The sequence below is a fragment of the Capricornis sumatraensis genome, chromosome 10 (genome assembly GCF_032405125.1).
Source record: "Capricornis sumatraensis isolate serow.1 chromosome 10, serow.2, whole genome shotgun sequence".
In the NCBI taxonomy this organism is placed as follows: domain Eukaryota; kingdom Metazoa; phylum Chordata; class Mammalia; order Artiodactyla; family Bovidae; genus Capricornis; species Capricornis sumatraensis.
Window position 1 is genome coordinate 19,771,019 of NC_091078.1, and position 27,421 is coordinate 19,798,439.

The following is a 27,421-nucleotide window of genomic DNA, read 5'->3' on the forward strand; positions in this document are numbered from 1 at the left end:
GCCTGACTCTAATCATGAGAAACGTCAGACAAATACACGTTGAGAGATCTGCTGTGAAATACATGGTCTGTGTTCTTGAAGACCATGAAAAGCAAAACTATATTACAGAAGATTGAAAGAGGCTAAAAGACACAGCAGCAACATGAAATGTGTGATCCTGGGCCTGGACAATTTTTCTTTTTAAATAAAGGGCATTAATGGGGCAGCTGGTGAGTTTTGAGTAAGATCTATAAATTAGATATTAGAACTGATTAAATGCTAATGGTCTAATTTTGATCATTACACTTTGGTTGTATAAGAGAATGCACTTGTTCTCAGGTAATACTCTGAAGTATATAGCGGTGAAGGGATACTACATTTGCAATTGTAGTCTCAGATGGTTCAGAAAAATAATTTTATTCAGACGTGTTTATATAGGTGTATATTTTATACAGGTGCATATTTTATGTGTCTGTGTATATACATATACACACAGATAGAATGTTACTATTTGGGAATTTGACTGAAAGTTGTACTATTCTCACTACTTTTCTATAAATCTGAAATTATTTTTTTTAATTGTAAACACTTTTTCATTCAACAGACACTTTTGTTTGTTTTTTTTAACACTTAAAGCTGCAACAACGTGTAAAGACACTATGTGTAGAAAGGAGAGGAATTCCCAAGTGTAGCTGCCTTCAGGGAGCTCAGCATACAGTTAGAGCTGGGGCAGACCCTGAAGGCCTATACTACATGTGAGCGTGGGATAAGCGTGCAGGAAGTCTCCATGAGACCTGAGGCTGGGAGGGACTCACACCAGGTGCTTCGTGGTGAGGCCTAGGAGAAAGTGAGGTGCAGGGGAGCCCTGAAACACAAATGAGGAATCTGTGCTTCCTCGGGCTGCACTGATTTATTCTGTGACCATTCATTCCAATGGGCCAAAAAGGCAGGACTTGAGTCACCAGGTTCACAGCTGTATCTCCCCTGCCTCTGGATTGAATTTGATCAGGGATATGACCTGGGAGAAATCGCTCAATTTCTTTGGCTTCCCTTTCCTCATCTATCTGGTAAAACTGAAATACCAGTACAAGCCTCGCCTCTTAAACTCCCTGTGATGGCGAACAAGCGACAGCTAGGAAGACTCCCAGGTATAAAGCGTACCTGAGTGAGTGGACAGTCACTGGTGCCGACGCCCAGATTACAGCACAGGGTACTCACAGCTGCTTCCCGGGGTTAAGAGAGCCGAGGTCCAGCTCCCGGTCGAACTCAGTGCGGATGTCCTCCAGGGCCCCGTCGTCCCCGAAGGCCCCCCACTCGGTGTTGATGCACATCCTCCCCTCGTCGCCCTCCACCAGGTCGATGTTGCTCATGTCCTCCATGTAGCACGCGTTGGTGCCGGTACCTGGACGAGGGAGCAGAGAGAAAACGAACAGACCCGAGGGCTCCCAGCTGGGCAAAGACAGAGGAAACCCTCAACCGCCCGAGAGTCCTCTGAATGCACCACAAAGTGCTTTTGATCCACTCCCGGGGCTGGTTCTTGCTGAGGGAAGCAGCTTTGGCCAGCCCGGGAGTTCATGAGGAATAAAGCTGACATGTCAAGTCCACGCTTGTCAGGGTGTTAATGGTCTGCTGTTATGAATGGAGTCAATTGTGAAGAAGTCCCTGATGAATATGTATGAAAGCTGACAGAGCACATTTACGGAGAGGAGGATGAGTAACCTGAATCTTCTGTTTTCAAAAATTCACCAACTCACTAATATTTTTAATCTTTCCCCTGTGCTACTTAGCCTCTTCTCCATTTGATACTAAAAATATTCCTTACTCATACCTGCTGCAAATTGTCCCTAGCATAAGCTACATCCTTATCTTTGACAGTGATGAGCTATCGCATGAGAGAGCAACATGCATTATTCAAACATAAATTCCCTGCAAGGAAATGCCTCAAACACTTGAGTAGTGAGGAGTGGCTTGCAGATAGGCACAACCTGTTTGAGACATATTGGGATGATGGAAACGTTCCAGCTGGTGGTGATGATTACAAAACTCTATAAATTCACTAAAATCACTAATTATTACCTAAATGAGAGGGTTTTTATGCTTCAAACCCTATGCTTCAAAGATAGTCTGTCTTTGTTTGGCCTTGACACGTGGCATGTGGGATCTTAGTTGGCCAACCAGGGGCCAAACTTGTGCCCCCTGCAGTGGGAATGTGGGGTCTTAACCGCACGATTACCAGGGAAGTCCCAATAAGGCTATTTTGTTGTTGTTGTTGTTGTTATTGTTGTTTTAATTTTAAGTATCTTTCCCTGGCTGATATTTAGGTCTCAGGATTTTAAAGGCAACATGAGAAATAAGAGATTTAGGCAATCAGATTGTAATACAATATTTGGAAAAGGCTTAAAGTACAGACACTGGCACCCAATTAGCAGGCTATCAGACAGTCAGTAAGAGGCACAGCCGACCATAGCAGGTGCCATGCCGGGCAAGTGCCAGGCCCGTTCTGAGATACAGGGCTCCAGAAACTGGAAGGCAAATCAAGACCCCCAGATGTAAAGATCCTGCTCTTTGGGCAAGTCAGACAGAGGAGACTGAGAGGCAAATTAGGAAAAAACAATTCAGAAAACTTTCCCCAATAGTAGTAAAGGAATAGGAGGGTTGAAGGGACATTTGAGAACAGCCTATAAATCCGGTCCATTTGGCCTTACTGACCCCACAGAGCCCTTTTCATGGACCCCTCCAGGAGGGCCCCCTTCCAGCTCAGGTATTGAGACCACCCACAGACACTCCCACTTTGCTGTGGCCTCCCTGGTCCTGTGCCACAGAGCGCAGTGGCCTCTTGGCTGGCCTTACCCCCAGTAGTTGATTCTCTACACAGCAGCCAAATGAGCTTTGCAAAATGCACACCCCACTTGTCCATCCACCACCAAAAGTCCTCTAGTGCCTTGTCTCCCGTGGGTTTAAAGTCAAAGACCTTCCAGGGACTGTGTCCCATGTCCTCGGTGATCTGCCCAGTCCCAGCCACTCTTTCTCACCTGAAAGGCCTTCTACTCTCAGCCTCACTTGCTTTGATTCACAACCATTCAGCCTTTTAGGGCTCCTCGAGCAGCCCAGACTCGTTCCCCTGTCACAGGCCACAGGATTCGCTTCCTCTCCATCTCTGCTCTGCTCCCTCCTCCTCATCACTGAGGTCCCTGCTCAAATGTCACCCCTCAGTGAGGTCTCAGCTCACAACCCCACTACCCTCACTCTCAGTCACACCACCCTGGTTTATATTCCTCATCACACTAACCACCTGAAATATGATTTGTTTAGGCCTTTTTGGTGTCTCACCCACCTCTGCACTGAAAATTTCATGAGTACAGGAATCTTTGGGACTCTCACCATCGAGCATCCAACACAGAGCCCGAGGCCTAGCACACAGTGGTTACTCAGTAAACACTTGTTGAATGAACGCGTGTATTAATTTTCTATCTCCCTATGTTGCTTCTTCTAAGTAGAAAATACCAATACTCTTCCCACAGAATTTGCTCATGGTTTCCTGAAACTAAGCCCCAAACCAGCCCCTTTCAACCCACCTCCAAAGACCAAGGCAAATTGAGTTACCAATGATGACACCAACTTCGCAGTAGGGATCGTCATAGGCGCACGTCATCATGGTCCCGACGGTGTCGTTGACCAAAGCCAGGATGTCCACATCTAAGTCCTGCTGGAACACCAGTCCCAGAGGGCATCAGTGTGTGGGAGAGAGGCGATATTCCCTTAGTTTTCCCCATGCTGCTAAGTCACTTCGGTCGTGTCCGACGCTGTGCGACCCCAGAGACGGCAGCCCACAAGGCTCCCCCGTCCCTGGGATTCTCCAGGCAAGAACACTGGAGTGGGTTGCCATTTCCTTCTCCTATGCACGAAAGTGAAAGGTGAAAGTGAAGTCGCTCAGTCGTGTCCGACTCTTAGTGACCCCATGGACTGCAGCCCACCATGCTCCTCCGTCCATAGGATTTTCCAGGCAAGAGTCCTGGAGTGGGGTGCCATTGCCTTCTCCTAGGGGAAGCAGAAGTAATGAAGGTGCCTGGTTGAGAGAATCACTAGATCCCGCCCTCTGGGCCTGCCGGTAAGAAATAAGGCCTTTGCTCCACTGCAGTTGTCTGCCTTCAATCAAGATGTTCTGACTTTCCTGCTGACCCCTAGATGCTACACACCTGTGACTCAAGATGAGCTAGCAAAACAGGAAAGAACTGGTAGGGAAATTAAAATGGAGGTAGTCTTGTTTGGGATTCAAAATTAGGGGAGCAGGCCTCTGACTGACTTCCGACCTTGGCAGAACTACATGTCTGCCTGCATGCACACAGGTGGTTGCCAGCAAGTCAAGTGGCACTTTAGAGAAGAAAAGGAGTGGGTCTTGGACTGTCTTAAACCCCTGGAGACCTCGCCAGTCCCCCAGGGTCTAAGGAATCTTAAGATTCACAAGTTGAAACGAATAGCATTGTAAAAGTTAAAGGAAAACCAGAGCTGCATTTTTATGTGAAAGCTGGTTAATAGTAGTTTGCAGGCTGGGATTATAAGCAGAAGCCCCCAGAACTGCGATCTGAAGTCTCACCCATGATGTGGATGCACCACCTTGGACCCCTTTCCCAACTGGGGCTCCAGATTGCTGTTACTCGGGACTTCCCAGTGTTGTTCAAGTATGGATGTAGGTTGTCGGCCCAATTGGGTGATACATACACTGTTATTCCTCTCTGTTGTTTCTGTTTCCTCTGATGACCGTATATTGAAATTAAGTTAAATAATCTTCTAGAAAAAATTTAAATTGCTAAAAAAAAAAAAAAAGAAGAAGAAAGAAGGACTTTCTCAAGGTTTAAGGTCCAGGAGAGAAAAAGAGCAGTTGAGACTGAGAATGAATGAAACCTACGCTCCTGTTTCATGGGTGAAGGCCTCTGAGCAATGAAAGCATGAGGGACAGATCTCCAGGACTCCAGCCAGTGCTTGAAGAACGCTGAGGAATCATGTTTATCCTAGGAGGAATGGTGCCTCCAGGAGAAAACACCAAAGTCCTCGCCCACAGGGACATTTTAACCAGCCTCAGCCAAGTCCTCTCCGTGAGCAGCACCAGGGCTTTCCTGTTCTATCAAGTCATCGAGGGTCATTGCACCACGGTCCCACAAGGTTTGGGAGAGCATTTAAAGCAAAATGAAAACAATAAGAGAAAACACAAACAAAAGGCTATGATAGCAACTTTAAAGAGAAAAGAGACTGGAAGGGTATACTTCAAAATATTTCTCACATTGTCAGTGTAACAAGTCAATTGGGTTAATTTGTGTACTCAGGTCAGCCAGGAACATGGCTTGCTTTAATATTATTGTAAAATGTATGTAAATTATTGTAAAATGTATCCAACAAATAGAGATATTCAATGAGTAGGGTGTGGAAAATGGGAGGGAGAACCAGACAGGAAAGAAAATGACCTTTCATGACTCAGAGAGGAAAGGTGAGGCCTGGAGCCTCACACAGCATCGAGTCTAACCAAGACCCCTGAAGAGGCTGTGGCAGCTGGGGAGGCCTCAGGGAAGTATGGGTCACCCTTCAACAGTAATTAGAACACTTGCCACATACCAGGCCCACAGGAGGGTTTATCCAAATTGGCCACATCTGTGCTACAGTGAGAACTTTCTTAAGATCAAGTCCTTCTCTGATTCTCCTTCAGGGGCAGGCACAGTAGAAGACAACCCTTCCCCACCCCCACAAGAGATAAGGGCCGGAACTTGGGGAGCTCCCCTCACCAAGATGGGTTCCTTACCTGGTGTCTTTTCATAGCATTGGTCAGAGAGCTCACTACGTCTGTGCCCTGAACTCCCCTCGCCTTAAACTTCTTCGTCCATGAAAGCAGGATACCCTGGGGGAAGATATTAGATCCAGACAAAATAAAGAAGGCACTCAGTTCTGAAAATGAGCTGCAGAAATTTCATGCTTACTACAGTGGGTCCTCTGTAGCCTTCTCTTTAAGTTGAGTCACACCAATTCTTTCATTCCCTTAGAGGCCTTTTCTAATAATTTCGACATGCTTCTTACTCTCATCTGAGCAGTTTAAAATATTATAAACAGGGGCAGAAAGAACAATGGCTGCAGAGTCAGAATGCTTGGGTTCACAACACATTGTACAAGTCATTTAACCTCCCTGAGCCTCAGTTTATTCACCTGGAAATGGAAACATCACCTCCCTGCCTCTGTCTCAGGAGTGTTCTGATGGAAGTGCCCGGAATGTGGTAGATACATGATGTGTGCAGAATGTCTAATTTGCCAGGTCCACAGAGCAGAACCAACATGTTACCTTGTAAGACTCTTTGGGGGACTGAATTTCAACTTGGAAAAGTGGATCTCAATATGCATTATCAATTATCTGCTTACAAGTGGTGTTTCTCAAAGAGTTTCACGTCTAACCTAGCAAATAATCACAGGATTTTTCAGGCTGAAGGAGAACTTGGAGATTAAAAGATGCCCAAGGTTACCTAGTGGAGAGGAGTTGAGCCCAAACTTACAAACTCCCTGACTAGCCCCACCCCCTCAGCTTATGAATAAAGCAGACAAGCTTCAGAAAAGAAGGAAGTTGCTCCGAGTATCATAGTCAGTGAAAGTATCATAGTCAGTGAAGGAGAGAGCCCAGCTGGAATGCAGGTTTCTGACACTAACCCCCTCCCCTACACCTCTCTAACCCCCCACCCCCACTTCAGAGAGCAGGTTTTTTTCCCTGCACCACAGCGCCACCTAGTGGTAGCTCCCCCTAACTTCTGCCCTCTTGGGCTATGGTAACTCCTGCCTCGCTGGACAGAAGAGTGAGAGATTGTTTGGTGGTATCCCCTCAAAAAGGATGCCAGGGACAATGTGGGACCTGTTAAGGGGAGATATATGAGGGAGTGGGGAATAAATGTATGTGACATATTGTTAGGTGGGAAAAAAAGCTGTACATACAGCATAGCACCAGTATTCAATATAGATACGATTGCAAGGGGCTCAGACAGTAAAGAATCCGCCTGCAGTTCAGGAAACCCAGGCTCAATCTCTGGTTGAGGAAGATCCCCTGGAGAAGGGAATGGCTACCCACTCCAGTATTCTTGCCTGGATATTTCCATGGACAGAGGAGGCTAACAGCTATAGTCCATGGGATCCCAAAGAGTCAGACACGACTGAGTGACTAACACTTTCATGACTGCAAGGAAAACCCAATAATTCTAGTAGTGGGTGTCTCTGAAGGTTGAGATTAGAGGCTTCTTTAAAGTTTTCAATTCCAACCCTCTTTTCTCTCTCTTTTTTCCCCTACCTTTAAGAAATATTGCCATTTTATCATCAGAAACACACATACACACAGAGAAATTTTTCTTTGATTAAGACTTTTCTGTTTCCTCATTTAAATAAACAAAACAACAACAAAATGACCTTCTCCTTTAAGTCCAATGCCCTGGTCTTCTTTAATCATTTTTTAGTGTCACAAAGAATCCTCCTCAGTCACACCCCTTCAGGAAGTCTTCCCTTTCCCACCTCCTTCTGTACCTACATGGCCGATCAGACTCCACCTTCTCCAAAGCCCTTATTTTCATGTCACAAATTTACATGCAGCAGAATCGTGGTTAAACAGCTATGCCCACTCTTGGTTGTTATTACTAATTTATTTCCTTGTGACTGAAACTTTTCTCCTTTAGACTTCTCTGAAAGGCAGCCTGGGAGGAAATTTTATAAAATGCAAGTAATTCAACTAGAGTTTGAAGAGAAATATTTTCACCTTTACTTGATATAATCAAGCCACCCTTGCCTAGTTTAAATGTCATCTGAAAACTCTCCTTGGTGTACAACACAAAATGGGTCAAATGCTTTCAGGCACCTGTTGCTATTTTTTAAAAAAGCAATTTTATTTACTTACTTTTGGGCGGGGGTGTGTGGCATGCCGCACAGCATGTAAAAAATCTTAGTTCTCTGACCACTGATCAAGCCTACACCCCCCCTACACTGGAAGCAGGGAGAATAAACCACTGGATCAGCAGGGAGTCCCCTGCTGGCATTTTAAACAACTTTCTAGAACTGTGTCTTTTTGGAAAATCAGTGTGGTCAGAGAGTTTGTGAGCTTGGGCTGAGCAATTCTTGGCTGTGTGGCCTTGGATAAGTCTCTTAACTTCTCTGAACTGCAGTTTCTTCAAATATAAAATAGAAATAATTTTATCTGCCTCATATGATTGCTTTGGGATTTTAATGAGGTTATACACATGGAGAGTTCAACATAGTACAAGTGTAAAAATCTGAGGTATAGTCTATCATCATTATCCTAATCTTCCTTCTTCTTAGGGCCTCCCTGGTGGCTCAGACGGTAAGGCGTCTGCCTGCAATGCTGGAGACCCGGGTTTGATTCCTTGGTCGGGAAGATCCCCTGGAGAAGGAAATTGGCAATCCACTCCAGTGCTTAAGGTCTCTGCTCCTAAGCTCAAATAAGAGGTGTATAACTATCTGGAGAATTGAGGCCTGATTTCCTGACTCCCCCCACTTTCCCTACTGACTTGTGGGAACTCTGTCCTTTCAACGTGCAAAGACAAGCAAAGCTCCACCTGGCCTCTTCTAACTTCCCTGAAACCTTTACACTATTTTCCTCCTAATTCTTTCTTTAGAAAATAACTAATCAGTAAACCTCAGCCCATATCCTGTATCGATAGGTGATAGTAAATTCCCATTCAATGGAATCCAGTAAATGATTGATTGTACATTTCAATTGTCAGATAGTTATCAAGCAGCTATTAAATATAAGACACCATGCTTGAGACCCTAGAAATGGACAGGAAGAACAATATAAAATAGTGCCTGCCCTCCAGAAATATCTGTTCAGTTGAGGGACAAGGTACAAAAGCATGAAGAGACAAGTTGTATAGGGACATTCATTAAAACTTTGAAGCTACCATCGATGCACCAGGCGCAGTGCTCAGCACATTACAGAGGCTTTGTCTAAGCGTCACTTCAGCCCAGTGAGTAGACAGTGTCCCTGTTTTACAGATAAGAAAAAAAGGGACCCAAGAAGTTAAGTAACTTGCCCAGAGGACACAACATGTCCTGAACCATGGTTCCAAGCCAGGTTTATTAAATGTGAAAACCCACTCCCTTTCCACTATCCCTTAATCAATAAACATCTCAAGGCAACAACATCAAACACATCCCAAGTCAAGGTGGGTCCATGAATTGGCTGTGAGCTGGGGGCCATGACCGGTCTGGGCAGCAAGAGTTCAGGGACCATCACCCCAGGCAGGAGAGCTGATTCAAAACAATAGCCTCCTGGCCCCAGAAAGCTCACTGGCCTGTTATATGGCCCTTTATTTATTTTCACAGATTCACGTAAGATCAGGTTTATCTTCTCCCCATCTACAAACTGATAATCTGAGGCACAGAGAGGTGGATTACCCGAGTGCCCAGCTGGCTAGTTGCACAGCTAAGGGTACATCCCAGAGGCCAGGTCTGCTCAGTAACGCTGTCCCTCCAGTGACCCCACCTCAGCCCTCCTCCTAAGGGCTCACTGTAGAAGGAGACCCCGGCTTCCCCCTTCTTATTCTAGTGAACTACGTCGGTGCTTCCGAGTGTGGTCGCCAGACCAGCAACATCCATACCACCCAGTAACTATTAAAAATACAAATCTAAGGCTCCATTGGTTAAGAAACTCCTGCATGGGGCCCAGAAATCTGTGTTTAACAAGCCCTCCAGGGGTTCTGACTAAACCAAGGTCTGAGAACCACTGAGCTTGGTGGTGAAAACATTTTCTTCCTTGTGCTGTGCCCAGGGTAAATGTAAACTCAAGGCAGCCGTGTTACCATCTTCTCTGCCTCACGTGTCCACCTCGCTGTTTAAAAACAAAGAAAAAGCAAACAAGAAAACTCCTGCTGATCTTTCCTGTTCCCAGCCTGATCCCCTCACATGCCACATTCTCCAGCCCCAAACCCAAATCCTACACAGCCTATTCCCTCCCTTGCACCAGTCTTACCTCTTCTAATTTAGTCTGTTTGCAGGGAAAGGAAAAGGTTAGGCCAAGAGGTAATTTCTTCTGCGTCAATTCTTTGGTCTTCATGAAATCTGCCAGACAGTCAGCTACGTACTCAAACAGCTACAGGGAAAAGAAAGCACAGGACACAGGGCTAAGGTCATCCAGAAACTTGCTACCAAGGACCACCTTCACAGAGCCCCCGGTCTTGGTACCTCTGTGCCATTCCCTCGGATGATTTCATTGGGTGTTGGGTAAAACTGACTCTCCATCTGGACATTTCGTTTCCCCTCTTCAGAGACTTGCACCTTCAAGACTCGAAACTTGGATCCTCCAAGATCCAGGGAGAGAAATTCCCCATTTTCTATGAAAAATATAAACCCCCCAAAGTTATCATTTACTGAGAGTCTGCTATACACAAGCTCTGCATTAGAAGTTGGACTGTGATAAACATGAACTCTCACACCCCCACAAGCCAGGTATGCCCGTGTGCCAAGACTCTAGAAGTGTGACTGTTGATTTGCACCCTCCCAGTGAAGGGCAAAGTTGGGGTGTGACCCAAGTCTGCCTGCCTCTGCCGCCTCAGCCCTGCCCACTGAGCCATGCTGTGGGGAATAAATGTGTTCACTGGGAGAGGGGAAATGTGAATGCACTTTAGGCAGGTGGTAATAGAAATGTGCCTTGAGAGACTTCTCTGGTGGTGCAGTGGATAAGAATCCACCTGCTGATTGAATCCGCACGGGTTCAATCCCTGGTCTGGGAAGATTCCACATGCTGCAGTGAGACTAAGACCAGGGACCGCAACTGCTGAGCCTGCGCACACACGGTGACTACTGAAGCCCGTGCATGCAGAGCCTGTGCTCCGCAACAAGGGAAAATGCTGCAGTGAGAAGCCTGCACACCATAACTAGAGAAAGCCTGCAGGCAGCAAAAGACCCAGCACAACCAAAAATTTTAAAAAAAGAAAGAAAGAAAGAAACGAGCCTTGAGGATGGAGCTTATTCTAGCACACCACAACCACCACAACCAGGAAGGGAGAGTTGATACTTCACAAAATTCAAATAAGGCAGAAAAGACAGGAGGATTTCAGGGAAGAGAATCCAGCTTCATACAAGCCTCAGTCTCATGGACAGAGAGAAAATACTCTAGGAGGGAAGGGAGGCAAACACTTAATTCTGGCCCTTAAGGAGCCAAGGATGCTTAATATTTTGGGGCAGAGTCATTCCAAAAGGAGAAAATGTAACATGACCTAGTGCAGTATAAGACAGATGCTATTAATAAGAAGGTAGAAATGACACATGTGTTGGGGTAAGGCGGCCCACCCTGATGTCAATCCATCCAGCCAGAATTCCTGCCTAGGACCCTGCCAGTGTCTTTAGCATCAGCTACAGATATGGGATGGGAGCTCATGTGTGCAGACCCTTGAACCAACAAGTCTTCGTACAAAATTAACTGTGCTGGAAAATTGGCTGCGTGTACCAGGGATACTTCATGACATATACCCAAGGCATGTATAAATGAAACTCCATGCACATCAATCTGGTCACTCAAATGGCCTTTTTTTGGTACCATGTGACCCTAGACACAGCTGCCTGAATCTAAGGGACCAGCTAGCCATTCAGATTCATTCCTTGTAAAATGTGAAATAAAACACAGAGGGAAATTGCTACTAGGTGGTAAAAACAGAAATGGAAGCATTTTGCACACCAGAGGTCAGCTGGTAGCCAAAGTGGCCACATGGTAGGCTGAAACCGTAGACATTGGGCTTTCCTGCCGGGCTTGTGCTGTGTCTGGCTTGTGCCCCTGTTCCTTCTCCACTCTCTAGCACAGCATCTCCCAAAGTTGCACAGGGACTGAATGAGTAGATTTCTGGAGATTCACGATCTCCAAGGGGAGAAGCCTGGGAAACTGTATATTTAGGAATTACCCCATTGAAGTGAAAGTGAAGTCGCTCAGTTGTGTCTGACTCTTTGCGACCCCATGGACTGTAGCCTACCAGGCTCCTCCATCCATGGGATTTTCCAGGCAAGAGTGCAGGAGTGGGCTACCATTTCCTTCTCCAGGGGATCTTCCCAACCCAGGGATTGAACCCAGGTCTCCCACATTGTAGGCAGACGCTTTACCATCTGAGCCACCAAGGAAGTCCCCCAGGAGTTACCCCGGGTGAGTCTTATGCTTAGGCAAGTGTGGAATCTTTGCCCCAGTGCAGATGTCTGGGGCCCTCAGCTGATAACACAGAGGCTGCTGGTCTCACCCACAAGGCTCAGCCTCCAGGCGGCCTAGGAGGCTGCCTGGAGTCAGAGGTCAAGAAGAGAGGCCTAAAGAATCACTGACACATTCAAACCACAAGATGGGCACTTCCTGTCCCCCTTCCCTTGTGACTGGTGGAGGAGAAGGCACAAATGACAACCATGCTTTTAAGGCTCTTGTAAGCACAGTCAAGCGCAGCTCCCTGACTGACAGCTGGGAGGTAACGAAGGCTCTGTCCGGTTACCCGCCTCAGACAGGTTCCGATGAAGGAGGGGAAACTAGAGAATGGGCCAACGCAGATGGATTTCTTCTGGAAACTGCACACATTTCAGAGATGGAGGTCCCAAGAGATTAGGAAATAATCCTAAAATCAGACCAGGAGCTCAGAGGAGCTCCATAGCACTTGGGACATTTTGGAGAGTTTCAAGCATTCCTTGTACATGACCTCATCTGATGCTACCAAACCTACAAGTTGGTGGACAAAATGGCCACATCTCTTTTACTAATGAGAACAGGGGTACAGTGGTTCTGGGACTTGACAAAGGCATATGGTTCCACAAACACTCTGGGCCCAGGGACCTCACTACAGCAGAATCCCTGGTGAGACCGATTGCATAGTGAGAGGCTCTGAGGAGACCATGAAGACAGGAGGTGGCGTCTCCTGGCCTGATGAGGAGGTAATTTCTAAAACTTGGTCAGTTTCACTTCCAAACCTTCCTGAAGCAGCCAGCATTCTCCAGACCACCGAAGGCCGCTTCTCCTTGCTTCTGGGGATACACCTCTACAAGAAGAGACAAAGCTCTGGAATCCAGGAGGACTCTGAGCTGGTGCTCCCCAGCACACACACCCCTCAGGACTCAGGTGCTTCTCTGAATGGCCCCAGAGGACCCATCAAGGACCACAGTCTTCTCAGCATTCTCAAAGAGCAGTGTCAGAACTCAGCAGAGATTTCAAAGCGGGACTGTCTCTCTTCAGAGCTTGTGTTTCTCCACGTGGCACAGAGCCCATGCCGCACAACCCCCACCAGCAAGGGAATGGGTCTTTCCCATCACAGTTCCCAGGAGCCTCTCAAATGGCAGAGTCAAGCAACTTTGGCCTAGGTGTTCTCCCAGAGGGGCCCAGAGCCCTGCTAATCCAATCAAATACCCCTGAGCGCTTCCTAAACTTTAGCCCTTGCTCCCTTGAAAGCCCCAAAGCCCCTGCTGGAGCTTGGTTGGAGCACTGGGACTCTGACATTCGGGGGAGCCCCTTGTTCCTCACTGCTCTCATCTGACTTGGGGATAAGAGCTCCACCATGGGGTTCTTATGGGGATTGTATGAGACAGTGAGTCCCTAGCACCCCATGACCAGAGGAGGTGTGTAGTAGATACCAATTTCTTTTCTTCCTATGGCTTTACCCAGAGGCTGAGAGTAGAGCAGTTTGATGGCAAAATAATAGTTCCTACAAGATGTTTACATCCTGATCATGGGTCCTATGAATATATTAGGTTCTGTGACAAGAAGGAACGAAGGTTGCCGATAGAATCAATATTGCTCATCAGTTGGCCTAATGTAATCACAGGGTTTTAAAGTATGGAAAGGGAGGCTGAAGGGTCAGAGTCAGAGATCTGAAGATGCTACACTGGGGCTTGAAGATGGGAAGGGCATGAGCCAGGGAACATAGGAAAAGCTGGGAAATGCAAGGAAACAGAGAGACTCTTCCCTAAAGCCTCCACCAGGAACGCAGCTCAGCCACATCTTGATGACAGCCCTTGATTATAGACCCATCTCAGACTTCTGACCTCCAGGGCTGCAAGAGAATAAATGTGTGTTGTTTAGAGCTACTAAGTATGTGCTAACTTATTACAGCACCAAGAGAGAACACATTTTACAGATAGAAAAAATCAAAGCTAAACATTTTGCCAAAGGTCTCTGATGAATGACAGGCCTGGGCCTAAAACTCAGGTTTCTTCAACTACCATTTAATATTTTTTCCACTATACTATCTTCCACTACTTGCTATCTGTAGCCCAGAACCTAGGCACTTAGGAGTGAAATGCCATTTACTATCCATTCTGCAGACATTTCAGGCCTAGCATGCATCCAGGACTATGCGGCGCTCGGAGCACTGTGGTGCAGAAGATTCAGACTCCGCCCTCAGGGAGCACTGGTCCAGCGGGGAGACTCCCATACACAGCAGGGTGACAAGCACCTAACCCAGCACGGGGATGCTTCCCAGGTGGAGTCAGTGATCTCTGCACTAAGGTGGAAAGGCCAGGTTGGTGTTCATAAGGGGAAGAGTGTTGGGATGCTCTAGCAGGAGAGGGCACAGAATACGTAGGGCCAAGGCAGGCAGGGAGAAAGCAAGATGTATTTGAACTTTGGCTCAAAACTTTTGATATGGAACATTACTGGAGTCGGGAAGGTGGGAGGGGGAATGTGGAGAGAGGGCTTGGAGAGGTAAGCCAGGACACAGGAGACAATTTCAGGTACCCATCAGCCAAAAGGGAGCCAGCGGGAGCAGTGTCCCTGGCCGCCCCCAGCCTCACTCACCCGAGCCATCTGGAATGGCCCTGACGAAGGTGGGCAGCATCTTCACCGAGGCTGTGGGGTTGGTGTCCTTCCCTAGGCCCTTCTGCATTTCCGCCTGGAAGCGAGCCATGATGTCCAAAAGGGTCTCATCGGAGAGGCGCATGTGGTACAGGAACCTGTCCACCTGGAACAGGGTGCAGAGTGATCAGGGTTGGCTGCTGGGGGCACCTGCCCTCCACTCAAGGCTGTTAATTCCCACTCCAGGCAGAAAGCTGCATTCCTGACTCAGGACAGCTGCTGCTTCTTTTTTTTTTTTTTCCTTTTTAAGATTTATTTATTTATTGTTGGCTCTGCCAGGTCTTTGTTGCTGTGCACGGGCTTTCTCCAGTTGCAGCAAGCAGGGGTCTCTCTCCAGCTGTGGTGTGCAGGCTTTTCACTGTGATGGCTGCTCTTGAGGAACACAGGCTCTAGGCTGAGTAGCTGTTGCTCATGGGCTCAGCTGCCATACAGCATGTGGGATTCCCCCGAAGCACGAACTGAACCCATGTCCCCTGCATCGGCAGACAGACTCTCAACCACTAGACCACCAGGGAAGTCCCTGGGACAGCTTCTTGATGTGGATCCCCAAAGGGCCCTTGCCTGACCCCTCACTGAGCTTAGAAGAACAGAATTGAATGGAAAACTGAGGGATGAGGGGTAGGAACTTCTTCCCCTGAAGGACAAACCCTGAGGGAAAAATGGTCCCCCCATTTTTCTGATGGGACAATAGAGGGGCAAAAACAAGGACTCAGTTTCTAATTCCCTAATGGGAAAAGGTCCTCACCATTTTCCCATTGCCTCTCCACTGGAAGAGACTAGCTTATAGAGTGAATCTTAAATTCCAAAACAGGAAGCTTTCTTTTATGCAATGATAATACTAGCTATTTACATGTCTCCCCTGTTTATGGGCTGCTAGGAAGCTCAAAGCCAAATTCAGTTTCCAAGTACAATCTCTGAAGTCCAATACTTTAAATTTCCTTTTTAACTGAGGTTGTTCTAACTAAGATGAAGTTTAATTTTTAAAGCCAGCTCAAATTGCTATTGGAAATGAGTGATGTCAGTCACATAATCAGAAAATTGGGACAAAAGACAGATGCCCCAATGGAGGAAAGATATAAAAGTTATTCTTGCTGTACACAGTCCATTTTAAAGTAGGAAGTCACGTCTTACTACCTCCCTTCCCATGCTAACACTAGTCACTTGGTGGCGTGGCTTGGATTCCCAGGGCTCGCTGGGACAGTGGGACAGGCACCCTGTATTGTCACCTTGCTTTATATAATGAACAGCCTTGCTATTCATCCGGGTCACAAGAAGGCTTGATCTGGGCACATTCCTGCAGGAATTGCTTCCCCACACTTTTCCCTAAGGCTAAGAACATCAGTTGCAGTCTAAAAAATGCTTTTGTGTATGATACCTCATCTAATCTCCAAGATATCCATTTGAGTCTCTTGCATTGTAGGCAGATTCTTTACCGTCTGAGCCACCAGGGACGCCCCTTGAGGCAGCCATGTAAGGCCAGAATGATGGCTCCTAATTGAGAGATGGGGACTCCAAGGCTCAGAGCCATTAGGAGAGCTGTATGTCAGGGGCAGCACTGGGACTCCAATTCCTCCACGTTCCTCACTCCAATGGCCTGGTTTTGCTTCAAAGCTTTGTGCAGGACCCGCAAGTCCAACAGACAAATTACACCAAAGCCAGGGGTCACATGACCTTTATCATAAGACAGGTACCCAGCCTTCAGCCAAGCCTAGAGGGCAGGCATCTCAGTTCAGTCCAGGGCCAGTATGGAGTCCTAAGCCAGTGAAGTGGTCCATAGCTTTGGGGGCCTGAGGGCCAGAAAGAGGTCAGAAGACCATCAGAGAGTCATTAACAAAAGAGGACAATTGGGCTTTCAGCATATTTGAGGAGATAGGATGGGACCAGGTCATGCTTCATTAAGGGCTTTCTGTTCACTCGGAGTCTGTTTATGACTAACTGGTTGGCACAGCAACAGACAAGGAGACAACCGACAGAAAGGACATGACCCAAGTAACTGGGGCTCAGAGAAGGGTGAGACGTGCCCCTCAGGAACTAAACGTGCTCCTTTCCCACCCCAAGGCCCTTCAGACAGTGGCCCTCAACCTACTGCTCATTTCTTCCCATCCCCAGAGTATAATGAGCTTCTCTAGGCATTCCCATAGCATCATCCTTTGTAAGTAATGGTTTTGAGGCCCTTTGGCAGTCGGTTGCCAGCTGACGGTTAAAAGAGTCATTCAGGACTTGGGGTTACTACTCCTGCTGTTTCAATAAGTTAAAGTTATGTCAAAAAAAAGATGTCAACTAGCATGGCTTTCTTGTTTTGTATATATTTTTTTTATCTTTCACAACCCCTGGTAAAGCAGCTAGAAAAGAAGAATGAAACCTACCTTGGGACAAAAAGGCTATATTTTAAACCCAAACAGGTGATTTGAGGACTGTATAACCAGGAACACACATTGTAGGCACCAAGGAAGGCGCTTGAGTTCAGAAAGCCAAGTCTACTCTTGGAGTGACTCACAAATCACCTGACATGAGATACTTTCTAAACAAAAGAAACAACAAGTAGCACATTTAACATAGAAAGAGCAAATTCAAAAATGTAAGCTCAAAGCTGCTGAATTACAGAATGTGGGAGCTGGAAGGGACTTTACAGATCACTTAGTCCAAAGGTCCCATGTTATGAATCGAGAGTCATAAAATGGTTCAACTCTTGGACCCAGTGATTTCACTTCTGGAAACCTACCCTTAGGAAACAATCCCAAATATGGAGAATATTAAATGCATGCCTATGTTTAACATAGCAATATTTTAATTGGCAAAAAATGTTTGTCCAAAAAGATGGGGAAGTTTAAATTATGGCATATCCAACTTGATCGAATATTGTTATTGTTTAGTCACTAAGACTCTTTTGCAACCCCATGAACTGTAGCCCAGTGGCTCCTCTGTCCATGGAATTTTCTGGGCAAGAATACTGTAGTGGGCTGCCATATCCTTCTCCAGGGGATCTTTCTGACCCAGAATTGAACCCACATCTCCTGCATTGGGAGATGGATTCTTTTTAAAAATTTTATTTATTTTTTAATTGTGGCAGGTGGATTCTTTACCATTGAGCCACCAGGAAAGCCTCAACAGAATATTAGAAAGGTATTAAAATGATAGTTATGGCGAAATCTATATACGTGGTTACGATATAACAGTAAGTGAAGGACATAGGTCCAGAACAATATGCCCCATATAACTATAAAAACATCCACTGTGAAAAAAGGCTGCAAAGTCTTCCACATGGCAAATATGACAGTGTTTATGAGAAGGATGGGACCAAAGGTAACATCTCCACTTTTTGCAATGTTGACTTACTAAACTGTAAAAAGTACACATAGAAAACCCTAGCCAGTCCTTCTCTTATGAATGTACAATCTGCAGGTCAGTGACCAAACTCAGCTCAATGCTATCACTAGGCCAAATAATGCCAATGCATGAAATTGGAAAAGCAGCTGTAAGCGTGGATTCTCCTTTCTCTTATCTTCCCTCTCTCTCTCTTTCCCTCTCTTCTTCCTTTCTGTTTTGTTTTCATTTTAATGCTGGTATAAGCAGGTTTCAAAAATCATCCCAGGTTCTGAATACTAACACTTGCGGGCAAGTAGGGCCCAGGATCTTGACAGCTCTCAAGGCGTGAAGCACAGAAACTCTGGAGGGGACTGGCTGCTTGACCAGGAGGGAGAACGAGCCTGTGCCTTTTGACCAGATGTATTGTCACCATGAGGACTGTGAATGAGTTGTTTTTTCTCTGAACCTGTGACTCATCCAAGCAGCTCATAAAACCTTGCTATGCCAGACACCTGCTAGCCCACTCACTCCAGGTGGTTGGAAAATGTTCCTGACTATCCTTGCTCACCTCACTCTTAACTTTCTCCCCAGAGAGAGAAGGGTCACCTCCAGGCCTTGACAAACACCGATCCTCCTCCCAGAAGGACTGAGAAGAGATTGTTGGAGGCTGCGTACCTTGCCTCCTGGGCCTGCACCTGGGCTGGTGGACAAACATGTCCAGCCTGATTCCAGGATGTGACTAAAGGTTAACCACCACAACAGGGCCCAAGGAAACGAAACTCATTTGCTAGAACTGGAGGTACAGAGGTTGCAAAGACTCCCCTTGGGTGCTGGAGAGATACCATGCAGCCCGCATCTTGACCAAGAAGTAAATGAATTCTTAAACAGTGCTGTTTAGCACTTTTCCCCCTCCTTAAGCTGGCAGAGGGCTCCATGACTCTAATTGACAAATGAAAAGTCAGATAACTTAACTCTGACTGATTTACAATATTTTAAGATTTGCTTCAACCTGCAAGCCAGCTCCCTAATGAATGTAGGGAGGGAGGTTATCCCACCCAGTGCAGGAGGGCTGCCCAAAGGTGCCATGCTTCCTTGCTTTCAGTTTGAAAGGCTAGGAAGCATCATGATACAATGAAAAGAATGCTGGAAGGGGAGTCAGGGGCTTGGGTTTAATCCCTACTCCACCTTAAATACCTGGGTAATCTTGGCTAAACCAACCTACTGGCAGAAGGAGAAGAGGAAAACAGAGGATGAGATGATTCAATGGCACCACCAACTTGATGGACATGAGTTTGAGCAAGCTCTAGGAGTCGGTGATGAAAGTCGGGAATCGGGAAGCCTGGCGTGCCACAGTCCATGGGGTTGCAGAGTCAGACGCGACTGAGAGACTGAACTGAACTGACCTGCTGGGAGGACCTCTGGTATCTATAAACTGAGCAATTTTTGTGCTCAGAGCCTTGCCACTGGTGTGGCTAGAGTAGCAGGCCGGCCTCATTCCAAGCTGCCAGGAGAGAATGCTGTTGGCCTCCAGCCTTGGCAACTTTTAATCAGCCCACCTTGGAATCAGTTTCATAGATAGGTTTCTTGGGCAAAGTGGCAAAATAATGCACATCATTAATAGCACACACACCCCTGGCAAACAGCACATACCAATAATTTATATTTTGATCACTATATGCGGAATCTCACACCCTTTTTGGTGTTTGCATTTATACTTTTCAAGCACGTGAAGAATCATGTGAATTACTTCTAAAGTTCTCAAATTCTTTAAAAAAATAAAACAAAATTATTCTCCTTTGTAGCCCTCCCTCCTAAACATCTCTCACATTAAACACAATCATCTCCAGGCTTTTTACAGACTTTCTCCTCATCCCCTTCCCATCTGGTGTCTGCCAGGAATTTTTGAGTGAAATTGAAGGCTCAGGACAGTATGCAATGTACAGCTGATGGGAGATTTACCTCTTTGTCCCCCTCTGTGAGTTTTTTTTTTTAATCCTCTCCTGTGTGCCTTGTGCCTATGCTAATAAGCTCTCTTAAATCTTTTCCTGTGTAGGGGTCAGTTAACTCTATCAGGGAAGACAGAACCAGGTATCTCTCAGCTCTGAGAGTGCTTACCTTCTTGATCTGATCCTCCTTCAGCTTGGTGAAGTAAAACGCCATCAAGTGTACTGCAAACATTTTCTCCAAGTTTGGTTTCTCCTGAGGTGAGCAGAGGTTTCTGTGCAGTGTTACACCCACGTCTCTGGAGAGCTGCCCACTTCCAGTCTAGCCTGGAGGCTTCCGGGGAACTAGGTGCTACAGATTATATACTTGCGGGCTGCTCAGTTCAATGATTAAACTTCACCCCCAGTCTCTGGTCCCTCCCTCCAGCACACACTCGACTGTCTAATAGGAGGCTCAGGGTGGTAGCTGAGGGTTGGTGGAGGGCAGGCAAGGGGTGGGTTGCTTGACTCTTTGAGAACTGGGTGTCACAAAATCTCGTTGCTAAGCAACATGCTCAAGCTAGTGCCCCACCAAGCCCACTCAGCTGAGGAAAATCTTCTGAGGAGTTGACCATTAAACAAAGCCAATTCCCAACCAGCTGAGCTGCTCTGCAAAAGTCTAGTCTCAGAGTTTTCTCTTTGGTCCTTTCTTCTCAACACAGGGATGTAACTCTTGGATCCCTGCTCTTCCAGAGCACTATCTTAATTAAGAGTAAGTATGGCCTTGGTCAGAAGATTTCAAGAATGTTGGGGCAAATTCCTTCATTTGTGACAGATCAAGATCTCTTAGCTAACAGCCTGTGGTAATGGAAAAAAAAATCAATAAAGGTTTATCTTTTCAGAATGGTAAGCCAGAAAACCTTGATTTCCCAGATAAGGAACTAGGGGAAAAATATCCATAAGAAGGAATGAAATCACCTGTACTCATTGTACTCACTGTGCTGTTGGCGAGAAAAATCGAAGTCATAAGCAGGAAATGTCTCAGGCCACTGGGATGTTTGGTTCACGTATCTCACTCATCATACTTGATGTGAGAAGGGCCCATAAAGGAGCCAACGTATGGATACAACAGACCTTGATTCTCCCTGGAGTCACTGGTCAGCTAATAAAACCAACGACAACATTAACAACAGTAGCTAACATGGATGGAACACTTACTATTTCCATTTTATAAACGTGAACCCTGAGGCCCAGAAAGGTTAATTTACTCAAAATCACAAAGCTTGCAAATGAAGAATCGAATCCAGGAGTTTCATTTCAGGGCCCAGCTGTTAACCAGTACACAACATTGCCTTTCTTCTTTTCCCACATGATAGATAAGAACTACTACTAGCAGCAGCATTCTGTTGGGTTATTGTCAAGAATTCCAACTACAGTTGACCCTTGAGTAACACGGGGTTTGAACTGCATGGGTCCACTTATATGTGGATTTTTTTCAACGGTAAATACTACAGTACTCCATGATCCAGGGCTGGTTGAATCCTGCAGATGTGGAATCGCATACATGGTGGGCCGGCTGTTAACTGTTAAATTTTAGACTGCATGGAAGGTCTGGTGCCCGTAAACTCTGAGTTGTTCAAGGGTCAACAGTACTTGGAAAACTAAACACAGAGATATCACTACAACAGGATCTTCCCAGTGGGGGGAAATGGCTAAATAAGGAAATTTCTGAGCCTAAGGTCCCAAACGCTTCCTAAAATTAGCAACTGCTTGATGTAAACGAGAGTCAGACGGGCACCCCAGTATTTCTCTGCTGCCATAGGCACCTACTCTACAATACAAAAGGAAAACACTCTCCTGATCAGCTCAACAGCCTCAGTTTTGTTTGCTTTTCAGCAGCATAATCTCATCAACCAAGACAATTTTCAGATAATTGCCAGGGTGAGAACCTTCGACAGCTGCCTCTTCAGAAGGTACTGATTCTCCAATCAGTGCTCACTATCCATCCATCATGTGGATGAACCACGAGAGGTCTAGCTTGAGCCCAGGAAACTCAATTACAATTACTCAAATCCTTTTCTCAGATTGATATAAAACCCTCTCCCAGACTGAGAAACACTATCTTTTGCAGTGTGTTTACCCCTCAGACTCTGAACACTTTCAGCTCCTCTGTCATTCCTACAAGCAAGCAAGCAAAGGTTAATCTTCAGTTGTTGACAATACTGGACATGTGAAATTGTTGGTTTCCTGAGACAGATTGTGTTGTCCCTGAGTCTACACTGGATGAGGATAACATCCTGGGCAGGTCACCTGCCCATGAGGGATAACAGCATTGTCCTAATTCCTTCATTTAAAAAGTAACCTCTGAGGTGCAGTGTGGCACCGAGGTCATCGATCTATTCAACATGGGGATAAAGGGTCACGGTGACTCGTGGACAAAAGGACACAAAGCTATAACCGAAGATCTCTGCAATCTTGTGGTTGCTTCTATGTGCCAGATAGGGAGCCTCTGGAACTTTAATCAGGCAAAAGACACCTGAGGATTTTCATCTGTTGTATCATTCCGTTCTTTAATCTAAGCACATTAGCATCTATCCATACATTCCAGGTCAGAGCTGGATGACTAAATCAAGAAGCTTAATGACTACAAAGATCATATGTATTTGGAGTCATCTAGCTCAGCCCTCTCAACTTATAAAGACTAAATAATTAGATTATTTTGCCATCCTTCATCTGATTATTTCAGTACAAACATTCGAATTTTTCACCCTGATTAAAGCTCTGTGGGGGACCTCCCCGGAAGTCCAGTGGTTAAGATTCTACACTGCCACTGCTGGGAGCACAGGTTCGGTCCCTGGTCAGGGAATTAAGATCTTGCATGCCACATGACACAGCAAAATTAAAAAAAAAAAAAAAAAAAAGCTGTACGTAGCTATATGCAAGTCGTATAAGCACTTAGATTTTGCTTAAGAACACCATTTGAGGGTTGGCCAGCTAAGTGACTATTTTTTTTCTTTTTGTTCAATCGCTAAGTCATGTTCGACTCTTTTACAACCCCATGGACTAGCCTGCCAGGCTCCTCTGTCCATGGGATTTCCCATGGGCAAAAACACTGGAGTGTGTTGCCATTTCCTTCTCCAGGGGATCTTCCTGACCCAGGTATCAAACCCACTGTTTCCTACATTGGCAGGTGGATTTTTCATGGCTAAGCCACCAGGGAAACTGAGTACCATTTTAGTAAAAATGTATTATCTGTCTGGCCCAAACCTTCCATGTAAGAAGGAACTCTGACATCTATACACACTTCTGTTTCCATAGAGCTGGCCCCTAGGGGAAGGCCTAAAGACAATATCTACTTTCCTTTAAGTACTGAGCATAGCAGAAAGATAAGAAATCCAGCAGAATTTACCTATTATTTAGTAAACACTTGTGTAATGTTTACTGGGTGTTTTACAATATTAATTCCCATAGCAACTATCATTCTCTTCTATTTCACAAATAAACAGGCACAGAGCCCAAGTGGTACATGGGATAGACATTTAAATGCAGGCAGTGTGGCTTCAGGGTCCATGCTTATCCACTGTCCTCCACTGGCTCTGGCTAACCTGGAAGCAAAGCATGGGGGAAATACGGAACCCAAGCTAGGGAAACAGGCCCAGTGGAAAGTGCACAGGCCCTGGGTTCCCAGTTTGGCTCTGCCCTGTTTGAAGACAAAGGGTCCAAGTTTGAATCTGTAAAGTGTTCATAGTTCCCTCAGTGGTCATTTGGAAAACAAAAGTAAATGAGATCACATAAGAGAAGCCATGCATCCCACAGTGGGCACACCAAAAGCATCTCTTTAAGCCTTCACCTAGCTAGATACCCCTTCTTAAAACTGCTATTTCATCTCATCCCATTTAAGCCCTTAGGATAAGAAAATACATGCAGCCCTTTCAGTACATTCAGTAAAACATAACTACAAACCATGATATCACTTATTTATGGAATCCAAAATATAAATTAGTGAATAAAACAAAAAGGAAGCAGACTCACAGATATGGAAGATAAACTAGGAATTGTCTGAGGGGAGAGAGAAGGGGGAGACAAGATAGGGGTAGGGGGAGTAAGAAGTACAAACTACTATGTCTGACATAAATGCAAATTTTAAAAAAGTCTAAAGGGAAAGCTCTATGGCAGAGACTCCTAGAAAACAGTACAGGATAATAAAGGTCTATTGAAATCATTATAAAAAAAGAGAGAAAGAAATGAGCTATGAGGCTATATTATATAATACAGGGAATGTAGCTAATATTTTATAATAACTACAAGTGGAATGTAACCTTTTAAAAATTGTGACTCACTAGTTGTACACCTGAAACTTGTATATAATATTGTGCATCAATGATACCTCAATAATAAATATTAATAAATAACTTGAATAAACCTAAAAAATATTCCATAACCAAAACCACTAAAAGTTACCAGTTTCACTTACTGGAACTATAGAAACAATTAGTAATTTTATAATTTTTATTCCTGTTACTAAAGTAAACAGGTCTTGAATTCTGTCCTTGATTTTTTTTTGTTAACACTATGGACAAAGTTAAGATGTCCCTAATATAAGTCAGTCTGACCTGCTGGTATTCCACTTGCTGCCAAAGAATAAGAAAGAGAGTGTGTGAAAGAGCAAACTGCCATGAAAGAAGTCAATGTAGAAACTTCCAAACTCTGCCAGCTGTTGCAGTTGCTATGGTGTTTCCATGGGAGCAACCACAAGTGAAGCTGAAATGTTAACTTCAGCAAGTTTCACAAGAATACTACTGATAGTTTTTTTTTTTTTTCCTACAGGTTTATTCCTGACCCAAGAGCATCCAGGGAACACTCATGAACAAACGAGCATGTATATTAACTATAGTTCTAAAAAAAATAATTAATTACATAATATAGCTCTGTGTACAGTTGTGATAAAAAATAATGTACAGTTGATTTCTTTTTTATTAGCTTTAAAAATACATATATATTATACAGATCAATGATACCTAAATTTGATTTTTTTAAAAGAAAAAAAAGAAATCAACTGTACATTATTTTTTATCACAACTATACATTAAGAGCTGTATTTGCACAATACATAAGCATGGCATAAATCCACACAAACAAGAGAACTTAACTGATTTTGGAAGACAGAAAGCTGACAGAGAAGATTAGCAGAGGAAACACTGATACCTAAGTGCCTGCAGAGAGTGATTCCTCCAAGAAATGGGGAATGACATCTGTAACTCTGGAACTGCTCAGAAAGTGGAGACCTTGATACTTCAGAAAAGCGAGAGGAGAGGAAAAAAGAGATCGGCTAAAACTGTATATGAAAAGGCAATTAGGTCCCAGGTATGCTCCTCTGCCTAGAGCAATGAGTGACCATCGCATCCCACCCCCTAGAGGAGAACAGCTGTTTGTTCTTTGGAGAGATTGAATCCAACAACCTCTGGACCTGGGACCATTAGGCACCATGGGAAGCAGGAATGAGGCACGAGACAGAAAATATGGCCATCAAATTAAACCCTCAAGTCAACAGTGAGACCCCAAACCACTTATTTCCAATTTCCACCACCAAATATTTATCTGTATATATCCCTTTCTTCCCCCACTGGGAAAAGTTGGGGAATCCAGTTTTCCTTCTGGTAAAATTAAATGACCTCAGATATGGAAAAGGCAAAACAGTAGAAATAGTAAACAGATCAGTGGTTGCAAGGAGCTGGAGAGGAGGACTGAGTAAGTGAAGCACAGAAGTTTTTAGGGCAGCGAGACTATTCTGTATGATGCTGTAACGGTAAGTACATGACACAAGGGTGCTCAGGGCTGGTGCACTGGGATGACCCAGAGGAATGGGATGGGGAGGGAGGTGGGAGGGGAGTTCAGGATGAGGAAAAAAAAATACATTTGTCAAAATCCATACAACTTTATAGCATGAAGAGTGAATTTAATTTATGTGACTCTAAGAGAATACTTGGGCTTCCTGGTGGCTCAGAGGGTAAAGCATCTGCCTGCAATGCAGGAGACCTGGGTTTGATTCCTGGGTCAGGAAGATCCCCTGGAGAAGGAAATGGCAACCCACTCCAGTATTCTTGCCTGGAGAATCCTATGGACAGAGGCTACAGTCCACAGGGTCGCAAAGAGTCAGACACGACTGAGCGACTTCACTTTCACTTCACTTTTACGAGAATACTTAGGAGAGGATGGATGTAATCGGAATGACAAAATAACAATATTACAAATGTATAAAAATAGCCTCCCTGAAGGGGATGGGAAGAAAAGACCTGACCTGGGTAACTTTGGAAATGAGTGAGTACTATGGTTGATAATGCTGCTTTCCCCAAGAACATGACTTAATCATTCTGGAATGATACATGTACAGTCATCTCTTAGTATCTGTGAGGGATTAGTTCCATGACCCCTCAAAAATACCCAGGAGACTTACCCTGTGCCATTCACAAAAATTAACTCAAAATCAATACCTGAAGCCATAAAACTCCCAGAAGAAAACACTGGGGAAAAGATCCTTGACATTGGTCCAGGCAGTGATTTCCTAGATTAGTCACCAAAACACGGGAAACAAAAACTAAAATAAACAAGTGGGACTCCATTAAACTAAACAGCTTCTGAACAGCAAAGGAAACAATCAATACATTGAAAAGACAACCCATAGAATGGGAGAAAATATTCATAAACCATGTATCTGATAAAGCACTAATAACCAAAATATATAAAGAACTCATGCAATTCAACAGCAAAAAAAGAAAATAATCTAATAAGAAATGGGCAAAGGACCTGAATAGGCATTTTTCCAAAGGAGACATGTCCAACAGATGTCCAACAGATCTATGAAAAGACGGTCAATTTCACTAATCACCAGGGATATGCAAACCAAAACCACAGTGAGATTTCATCTCACACCTGTCAGGATGGCTTTTAGAAAAAGTCAAGAGATAACAACACTGGTGAGGATATGGGAAAAAGGAGACCCTTGCGCATGGTTGGTGGGATTATAAATTGAGACAACCATTATAATGGAAAACAGGATGGCAGTTTCTCAGAAAACTAAAAAATGAACTACCATACGATCCAACAATCCCATTCCTGGGTATACATCCAAGGGGATTGAAATCAGTATCTCGAAAGCATATCTGCATACCCAGTTCATTGTATCTTTACTCACAATAGCCAAGATATGAAAGCAATCTAAGTGTCGGTCAGCAGTTGAATGTATAAAGAAGGTGTGGTATATTTATACAAAATAATATTATACGACCATGAGAAAGAAGGAAATCCTGCCATTTGGGACAATGAAGATAGTCTTTTATTCATTTATTTAGACCATGCTGTGCGGCTTGCAGGATCTTAGTTC

General features: G+C 44.9%; 1 protein-coding gene across 1 annotated transcript in view; it reads right to left on the minus strand.

Moving 5' to 3' along the window:
• HKDC1 (hexokinase domain containing 1) overlaps positions 1–20,296 on the minus strand; it is a 40,179-nt gene extending 19,883 nt beyond the window's left edge. The window contains exons 1-7 of the mRNA XM_068983075.1: positions 20,234–20,296; positions 14,756–14,918; positions 10,189–10,337; positions 9,977–10,096; positions 5,771–5,866; positions 3,583–3,682; positions 1,198–1,381 (exon numbers count right to left, since the gene is read on the minus strand). Coding sequence (XP_068839176.1) covers positions 1,198–1,381; positions 3,583–3,682; positions 5,771–5,866; positions 9,977–10,096; positions 10,189–10,337; positions 14,756–14,918; positions 20,234–20,296 — 875 coding nt within the window. The remainder of the gene's footprint in view (positions 1–1,197; positions 1,382–3,582; positions 3,683–5,770; positions 5,867–9,976; positions 10,097–10,188; positions 10,338–14,755; positions 14,919–20,233) is intronic.
• Between the last annotated feature and the right edge of the window lie 7,125 nt (positions 20,297–27,421).